This window comes from Panthera pardus, unplaced genomic scaffold, assembly GCF_024362965.1.
Source record: "Panthera pardus isolate Hobbes unplaced genomic scaffold, ASM2436296v1 HiC_scaffold_16, whole genome shotgun sequence".
Taxonomy (NCBI): domain Eukaryota; kingdom Metazoa; phylum Chordata; class Mammalia; order Carnivora; family Felidae; genus Panthera; species Panthera pardus.
In genome coordinates this window covers 45,898,866-45,908,947 of record NW_026526721.1, presented here as the reverse complement: position 1 = coordinate 45,908,947, position 10,082 = coordinate 45,898,866, and the positions used below count along the sequence as shown (strand labels likewise).

The 10,082-nt window shown below is 36.7% G+C and overlaps 1 protein-coding gene across 1 annotated transcript; it reads right to left on the bottom strand.

Moving 5' to 3' along the window:
• Positions 1-427: 427 nt before the first annotated feature.
• LOC109266256 (olfactory receptor 5H2-like) lies at positions 428-1,357 on the bottom strand. The gene has a single exon (XM_019448100.2). The coding sequence runs from the start codon at positions 1,355-1,357 to the stop codon at positions 428-430; it is 930 nt and encodes a 309-aa protein (XP_019303645.2).
• Positions 1,358-10,082: the final 8,725 nt, after the last annotated feature.

The following is a 10,082-nucleotide window of genomic DNA, read 5'->3' as shown; positions in this document are numbered from 1 at the left end:
AAGTGAAATTCATCATGCCCCAAATGAAGTGGAATGAAAGATCTTTTGATGGCTAGCAGAATTTCTGGGATTTGTCTCTGTTCAAACACAAACATGCCTCCACTCTAGAGTTAAATTTAGATGAGCCTCCAGGCTATATGGCTGTATAAGTATCAAATCATCATAATGAAGACCTGTTCAGAAAAACTATATGATTATAGTACTTAATGATTTTATGAAACTATAATAAAGAGTATAGTATACAATACAGAATAAAATATTTTTGTCTATGTTTCAGTTATTCTAGCATGAAATGAACACGTTTAATAAACCATTAAACACTAGGCAATTACAATTGCAAAGTCTTTGCATACTAACCCATACAGAGCCACTCCAATCTGCATAATTTTGTGATGGTTTTAATAAAAAATAGATAATAGTATGAGATCTAAACATTTCTGTTTAACATTTTTCTTAGTGAATCTATGACTTTTTTATTTCTTAGACTGTAGATAATTGGATTTAACAAAGGAATTATGACAGTGTAAAATAGAGAGTCCATCATATCCTGATCACGTGATTGTGCGGATCCTGGGTGCACATACATGAATAGAAGAGGGCCATAGTATAAAGAAACAGATAAGAGATGGGCTCCACAGGTGGAGAAGGCTTTTTTTATGCCTTGCAGAGACTTCTTTTTTAAGATCATAAAAAGAATAAGTGTATAAGAAACCAGAACAATCAGAATGGTAAATACCTGTATTGACCCAGAGAAAATAAAAATCATCAGAATATTAATTGAAGGATCAGTACAGGAAATCTTAAACAATGGCATGATGTCACAGTAAAAATGATATATTATGTTAGAATTACAAAAGGTTAATCTAAATAAAAAACCTATATGAACTATAGAATGAATAAATCCACTTACAAATGATGAAACTAACAGCCAGATGCAAAGTCTATAGGTCATAATTACCGGATAAAGTAATGGTTTGCATATGGCTACATAGCGATCATATGCCATTGTTGCCAAGAGAAAACATTCTGTGGTGGCACCAAATGCAAAGGAAAACAATTGTGTCACACATTCAGAGAGAGTTATCATCTTACTCTTGGCTAGGAAGTTGACCAGCATCTTTGGGGTCACTGTAGATGATATCCAAGCATCCACAAAGGCTAAACTCCCAAGGAGAAAGTACATGGGAATGTGAAGGTGGGGGTCATTGTAGATGAGAGCAGTTAGTCCAAGGTTTCCCACAATAGTGGTTATGTATATCACCAAGAACATCAGAAACAGAGGGATTTGCCACTCTGGTTGATACGTGATTCCTGTGAGAACAAATTTTGTCAACATTGTTGCATTCTTAGTATCCATATTGTTACTGGATGACCCCTGAAATGAAATGCCATAAATGTAAAAAGAACATTCACTAAGATTGTATTAAAAGAAAACTGGAAGAAAGTAGTTGAAATAAAGCCATACACTAACCAGAACGCATTTAATTTTATTTACTACTATTACTATAATATATGAAAAGTAATTTGGGGAATTGAGGTAATGGAAAATGAAATTATTTCAGTTCAAAAAAATGTACAGGAACTAACAGATTTAGAAACAAGGAGCTCCAGGCTCTGAGCTGTAAGCACAGAGCCCGACATGGGGCTTGAACCCACGAACCATAAGATCATGACCTGAGCTGAAGTCGGATACTCAATTGACTGAGCCAACCAGGGACCCCAAGGAAAAACATTCTAAACATGATTACTAAATTCATGGGGATACCTGAGTTTCTGTGTCTGAAACATGGTTGAGGGTGTAGGGAAAAGAAGTTTGAATTATGATGAAATTAATTAAATTCCATGTGGAAGTCCTTGTCAAACTTTATTCCTCAGACAATAGGGATATTTTTAATTTTTAAATTAAATATTCTGTAATGTAAAAAATATGCTGCAGGGAGGGGAAACTAGAGTCAGGAATACTAATTAGGAAGCTCTTACTGTTGTTATTCAGTGACTCTCAAACCAGATTACACATCAGAATTTTCTGAGGAACTTCTTGTACAAAATACAGATTGTGAGGTATTACTCATTGTATTGACTTGGTGGGTAAAGAATGAAGTCTGATAATCTGCATGTAAAAAAATCCCTTCTAGTTGATTCAAGTGTATGTAAAGTTCTTAGTTTATGTGTAATGTAATACTGGCAATGATGAGGAGCACAAAGAGATAAAAATAAATTAGAATGTAGTCCCTAGGACTCAGTGACATACTAGATGTGAAGGAGAGAGTAGACACGTGATGACCAGGTAGATGGTCATTAACCTTGAGTTTGAACAATTCAGTTGGCCTATTTGTGGAGAAAGAGCCCTCTGAATATCCATACTTAGTAGTATGAGTCTACTAAAGCTTAATAGAAACAATTGTTTGGGTGTCATTTGGGTAGCTGAAGGCATACTTACAGATGACCTATCCACTGAAGAGTGGATAAGGTAAAAAGAAGAAGGACATGGAAAGAAACTTGAGAAATATATTAAAGAGGTTATAAAGTAGATACACATCACTTTCAGATAGCTAAAAACTGAGGCTCTTTACCACATGAGTCTTGGTATCAGTCAAACACTACCACTATAGAAGTCAAAAGAGCCAGAAACTTAGTTTCCCATCCTCATAATACCTAGCCTAGGACTTGATCTAAGTGTGAATAGTTAGACTCACCCACTGACTTTCTCTAGAAATTCTGCTGGTTTTACTTGGAGTACTTTTTTCTATAAGTTTTTTCAGCAGAATAAAATTGAGCCAAACTCTGGAACCTAGTATAGAAGACATAAATAACCAATAACCAATGCCAAAATTCCAGTTGTTAAGTATATTTTTATATAGAATGGATTCCCTTAAGTGAAATCTAAAATCATTAGATAAGTGAACATTCTCAAATTAATTTGTGTTGTGTACCTTTTAAGCATAAAGTAGGAAGAGCAGTGGAAGAGCATTTTCTATAAATCTCCTGCTATATATATTTTTTTTAAATACTCAATGAAATTGTCAGGAGTGGGAGAAGGTTTAGAGGAGTTAATATGTATATGACTTACCTTAAAACTTAAATCACAGAATGTGATCCAAAGAATAGATCAGGATAGACAGAAACATTTTCTTATGTAGTAAACATGACCTGATATTGAAATTCAGTTGAAATTATTTAACATTCTAGTTCACCAAAATTTTTAAAGTCATTATATTTACATTAGAAAGTCAATAAATTATGTTAAGATAAAAATTCCAGTTTTACAAGTATTTTGCTTATCCAGATTTAGTCACAAAAATAAATATACAGATAGTTAAGAGTTTTACATTTTTTTGTCTGCCATTTTGGCATCTGGTAAATTAATGTAAAATTATTATATTTTGGGGTGCCTGGGTGGCTCGGTCAGTTGGGCGTCCAACTTCAGCTCAGGTCATGATCTCACAGTCTATGGGTTTGAGCCCCGTATGGGGCTCTGTGCTGACAGCTCAGAACCTGGAGTCTGCTTCGGAATCTGTGTATCCCTCTCTCTCTGCCCCTCCCCCACTTGTGCTCTGTCTCTCTCTGTCTCTCAAAAATAAATAAATGTAAAAATTTTTTTAAATTATTCAGTATTTTGAATTTTTATATAAAGAATAATGAATGTTACAGAATTCATTTCTCTCTTACCCACATCCTTTAAGAAATGGCAGATGCTTTGTAAAGTAGAAAAAAATATGGTAGCACTGGAATGACAAAACATAGGTAGGAACACTGATTCATTTAAGAGACTTCAATTACCAAGTTCAGGAAAATGTTGTTTATATTAATTTGCCTTGAATACAAGAGTCAACCAATTGTAGGGCTGTGTGCTTTTGCCAGAAGAGAAAGGAGTGAAGAACTAAAATTCCCTTAATAGCAACCAAGGATTCCCTTTAGGACGAAGTTAAACTATTCTTCTGGGGGCATTGTAGATTTGAATTTGGATGAGAAGTCCAGGTGTCCCATAGGGCATTACAGACTCCGAAATCATAAATATCAAGTCATTGTATACAGTTCTAATTTTAACAGTTGAAATTACACTTTATGCTACTGTTTTCTACCACAGATGACACTTATGACAGGTTTATGCAAACTTCAATTTCTCTATAAATTTGGATGTTAAGAGGCTTTGATTAGTATAGTCTTCATACATGATTTTAATAAGGCTAAAGTTCTGGATTCCCTTCAAGAGCTAACTCCAAACAAAATTGTCCTCATGTAAAATACAGCTGAGATTCCAGACCTACATATAACTTCCCACTTTAATGTGAAAATACATGAGAAATTTTACTAGGGAAAGGTCAAAGAGCAAAAGGAGAATGAAACAAAGGACCACAGTGGGATGTGGCATATATCAGTACTTTTCAGACTGTAATACAGTTGAATCGTGTGTGTGTGTGTGTGTGTGTGTGTGTGTGTGTTCTGAAAATGCAGATTTTGCCTCAATAGGTCAGAAGTGAGGCCAAGAGTCTTCATGTCTGAAAATGTGATGCCTCTGGACATGGCTTTCCATCATTGGAGGGTCTAGATGATCTCAGAGGTAGAAAATTGAAGAAACAAAAAAAAATAGGTTTGCAGTACTGAGTAAAATGGTTCTATCAAAGCCTTATCTGTGGACTTACAGAATTCCTTATCGACTGTCATGATATTCCATGCCCATTGCTTCTAATTAAGCAACTGACTTCATAGCAAATGCAGTGTGGCAATGTCCCCCTGATAATAAATTACCTCATCTTACTATTTTCCTCACCATCCTGATACAGGTAGCTTGCTAGAATGATGGAATCATCTTTTGAAAGTCAGTTACTGCACCACCTAGGAGGCATTACATGCATAGTTCGGCAAGACTCTCCAGAAGCCTGTATATTTTCTGAATCAATGTCAAATACATAGTACAGTCCCATAGCTAAAATTCATGAGTCCAGGAATCACATAGTGAAAATTGGAATGGTACCACTCGCTATTACCACTAACAACACACTAGCATAATTTTTGCAAGTCTTCTTATGCCTTTATGCTCTGCTAACATAAAGGTCTTAGAGCCAGAGGAAGGAATGCTTCCACTAACACAGACAACAATGATTCTGTTCAGCAAGAAGTTAAGACTGGCACTGGGCCACTTTGTGTTCCCCCTTCTTCTGAATCATCATGTAAAGAAGGGAGTTACTCTGCTGGCTGGTGAGACCACTGAGAAATTGGACTACTTTTCCACAGTGAAGATGAGGACAAGGAGGTTGTTCTTTAGTAGTGCCATTCCCTGTAATTAAGGCCAATGGAAAACTCCAACAAACCAATCCAGGTGGCATTTCTAATAGCCAGACACTTAAGGAGTAAAGATAAAGAAGTTTAATCAATGAGTTGTTTGCTATAGAATAAGGGATTGTGGAATGGATAGTGGAAGAGATAATTGTGAACACCAGCTATGACCACATGACTAGTTACAGAAATGAGAAGTGTAATTGCCGTAAATATTTACTTCTCAGAATATATTTGTGTATGTGTGTCTGTGCATGTTTACATACCAACATCTTTGTCTATTTATATCTGTGTACATGTATATATAACAAACATTTTTGCTTTCTTTTCACTCATATTCTCTTATCCTGTAAAATAAAATGTATTGAATTTATATCATGGTAATTAATTATTGTTAATTTGACATCATAGTGTTTAAGTTACCAGATATCAAAGAAAAGAGTAAGCATCACTCAAGGATTTTAACTCATTTTCTGGAGAAGGGGTTAGTGCATTTTCAGTTTTACACAGCATAGTTACATTAGTTAGGTGGAATTATGACTTTGCTATTGTCCTTACTTGGAGTTTAAGTATGGTTTAAGAAATTGTGTGTGGGTGCCAGGTTGATAGTGGGTGGACTTGTGACACAGTTTGTTGTATGTGCCAATATGACCAGTCCACAGGATGTCTAGATAACTGATTAAATATTATTTCTAGTTGTATGCATGAGGGTGTGTCCAGAAGAGATTGGTATCACATCAGTGGACTGAGTAAAGTTGATGGCACTCCCTGATGCTGGTGGGCATCATGTAATCCATCGTGGGGCTGAATGGAACAAAAAGGCAGAGGAAAGTTGAATTCACTCTGCCCAACTGGTTGATCTGTGATATTTACCTCCGTTCTCAGTACTTCAGACATGATGGAATCTATATTATCCATAGGTTCTCCTATTCTCACATTTTAGAACTAGAGCATTGTCTTTCCTGGCTCTCAGCCTTGCAGACAGAAAATCATGGGACTTCTCAGGTTTCATATTCATGTGATCCACTATCTTATAATAAAGTCTTCAGATATAGATAAGATATACGTACCTTATTGGTTCTGTACTCTGGACAACCCTGAGTAATACCAATAATAACTATACATTTCGTGAACTTTTTTCTTTATTTTGCAAAATAGAGGTAAATATGATGCAACTGTTAACCGTTGTCCTCAAATAAGTCTGACTTAGAAGGTACCTTCTCAGAAGAGATATTGCATTATTATATAATGACTATTATTTTGTATATAAAATGTCATTGAGAAGGATGGTTCAAAACTTAACCAGCTTGACAATTACATTCTCTATTAAACCAGTATCCCTGGAATTAACCTCATTAACATGAGGCAATGGGCTTTTAATTGCCTGTCATCACTGTCAATTATGTTTTCAAGAAAAAGTTATAAAGTTATCCACAATACTTTATCCTTTGGAACAAATGCCCCATTGAAACCTGTATCCAGCTGCCTAAATATGGGAGGAAGGTACAAAACTGAGAATGGAAATCTGTACATGTTTGCAAAGTGCCGTTTAAGTAAGGAACAGAGGATGTGTCTCTATTTTCCAGCTCCAACATCTTTATTTTTAAAAATTTACTTCACTTAATTATTTGAAAGAATGCTTATCTAGTGTGGTCCCAACTCAACAGCATAAACTTCCTGAAGAAGAAACTCTATTAATGGAACCCATCAAACTTTGTTCCCATAAGCCCTCAACTTATTCTGAAGCCACTAAAGACTGCAAACACTATTTTGACAGAGAAACAATAAAAAGAAAGTCTAGACTAGAGCGTTGTTCACACATACATAATATATTTCTTACCAAGATTCTACCCTAACTAGTCCACAACTCAGATTGAGAAATACTGTTCTAGATTTGATTGGTGTTTGTTTTTACCTAAGTAAACATTGATTCTTTGAGCACAGTCTAGGATAATATTGTCAGTGACTTTATTAGCTAGGTATTATAAAATGATGAGAAAAAATTTATAAACACATAGAAGAGTGAGAATCTATGAATTCTTTAAATCTCTAAGTAAGAAAATTAATATGTTCCTAATAAAGGGTATTTATATTATTATATCATATTATATTATATTATATTATATTATATTATATTAATCATTATATTATATTATTATTATTATTATTTTATTATTATTATTTTCGAAGTGTAGTTTAATCCATATTCAGGAGTGGTCCAGACAACTGGATGAACTTAATATTGTGCTATCATCTTTTACCTATAAATATTCATTAAATAATACATAATGTAACTTCATAGTTTACTTTTTAAAACTTTGCAGAACATCTGGTCTAAAATGTGAGCTTTGCAGAGATGTGTATTTTAGGTCTTTCCCAACATGACACCAAAATGAGAAAAACGATGTACAAAAATAAAAAAAGTGTGTAACAGAAATGAGAATGGGAACACATAATGGTTTCAGAATGGGAACAGGAGATTTTAGGGAATTTCTGGAGGGGATAAAGTAGTTGGAAGTTTAATGAAAGACACATCAGAGCAGGGGTCTGTGTAGATGAAACATGTATAAGAGAAGGCTGCACAGGAAGTCTGTTTCTGAAACCCCCAAACTCGTCTGCACATACCCAACCTAAAGTAGGACCAGACAGTATATATTCCACACTCATATACTCACGGATTGATGCCAACCTTTTCATTCAAAGAAAAGCTCCGGAATGGAAACAAATCCTTATGATTACGGAAGAAACACACACCAGTTGTTGATATTACCAATATACCAGTCTTTGAATTGTAACATTGTATGAGTAAGCAAAAACTTATATAATTTATAGAAATATCAGAATGATGAGAATATTATAAAGCAGCAAAAAATAACAAACTACAGAGGAGTTATTTGACAGAGGATAAGGTGGATCCTAAGCTTGTCTCCTCCCTTGAACACAGTTAGATAGGTATCAAATCATTCTGAACACCCAAGAAATCAATTGTAGATCTGAGAGAACAAAAATTGTAAGTCTAGAATTAGAAAAGTGACCACTTTTGGAAGTTCAGAGAGTTGACTTGAGAGAGATAGGACTATGGATACAGCCGCAGGGAGGGAGGCTGCTTATTGAGGGCTACTGCAAAGTAGTATAAACAGCAGAGTACAAAATCTGAATTTTTAGAAGGGGGATGTGCCTGGCTTAAACATGCTTAGGTGGCAAAGTAGGGTGGAGTCCCAGGACTGACAGCATGGTCTGAGGATCCCCTAGGTTACAAGAAGAATGGATGGCGCCAACATGCTACACTGTTCCCAGGCATAGGAACAGGGACTCCTACTGAGGAAGCAAGCTGGGGTGCTGGCATTCTTCTCTGTTGCACTGTAAACTTCCAACTGCTGTGGGGTTGTGTGACCAATTACTTTGCACAGGCTGGGAAATGGTAAAAGTGTGGTGAGACTCTACTCAAGAGGAATAGCACAGGTCTGCACTTCAGGAGTCCCTTAAATTTGGAGTTTTGAAGCTCAGTCAAGTGCATGAGAAAAAAAGCTCAGACACAGGCAGAGTGAACACAGGGTTCTGATGAAAACCAAGGACACAAGAGGGATGATTGATTGCTCTTCTTTGAGGTTCCTAGAAGAGTGGGGCATGTACACTTTCAGCTCTGAGAGAAAGTCTTAGAGGTTACAATCTCTGATCTCATGAGAGAAGGAGGCTCCAAAAACTCTAAAGATAGAGAAAGTCTTCCCCAGTTTTTCAGCGATCTGGTGTAGTTTGTATCGTGTGGAAACAATAATTTCTCAGAAAGATTAAAGGAACCAACCTGGCATGTCAGCCAGACAAGGAATTCAAGGGCTTTCTCTTCATCTTAACACTGCTTTTCTTTCTGTTGGCTTTGCTCTGGGGTAGGCTTTCCTCACGTGTTATCCCTAGGTGCTCGGAGCCTTGTGAAATGGGAAATAACTCCTTCCTCACAGGGCTGTGGGGAAGACAATAAAATGAGATAATGTGTGGCAAGTGTTAATTCTTTCTGTTCAGATACTGTGTGTCATTTCTGTCTCCTGCTGGGACCCTGACTGGTACAGTGAAGTAAATACTGTTGGGGTATCACGCCGCAGCTCGGTCCTCGGACAATTCTGGGACCCGTGCGAGGTTTCCCAGATGGAGAACGGATTCTGCTGAGAGGAGTTGAAGCTGAGACAGCAGACGAGGGTATGGACCATGTCTTTTTCCTCTGGCTGCTTTGGAGATTTAATCTTTTTCAGTGGATTTGAGCAATTTAATTATGATGTCTCTGCAGATTTCTCGCCGTGCCCTGCACGAAGTGCACGTGCATGACGGTCTTCGCGCCCCGTACTCTGGCCCGTGCTTTGTGTCTGAATTAAAGACTTTTAGGATACAAAAATCAACAGGAAGATAGAATTCCTTTGTTCACATGAGAAAATGGAGAACACGACACGAGCGAAGGCATGAAGACTGGAAAGTGGAGGGTGCTCATAGGAGGACAGCATATTAGGGCCAGGACACTCTCTCCCTGGGGCTGGCCCTGGGAAACCCACTTCCAGAGCACGAGAGAGAGAAACAAACCAGGTGTTTCAGAAATTGTTTTATGTGATTTGTTAATAAAAGAATTTATTAATTCTTTATTAATAAAGAGGAAAAACCCTTTCCTGATTTCTGGCATCATAGGTTCATTTTGCCTGCTTTGGGACTCTATGTCCCATGTGGAATCACTTGGCAGATAATCCTGTGTGTTCGGCTTCTTCCATGCAACATCAGGTGAGCAATCTATACCACCCATTCGGGGGAGGACCAAAGCTGGCTGT

What these genes read in the sequence shown, in the direction of transcription:
- LOC109266256 (XM_019448100.2), bottom strand. Translation starts at nt 1,357, where the DNA reads ATGGATACTAAGAATGCAACAATGTTGACAAAATTTGTTCTCACAGGA.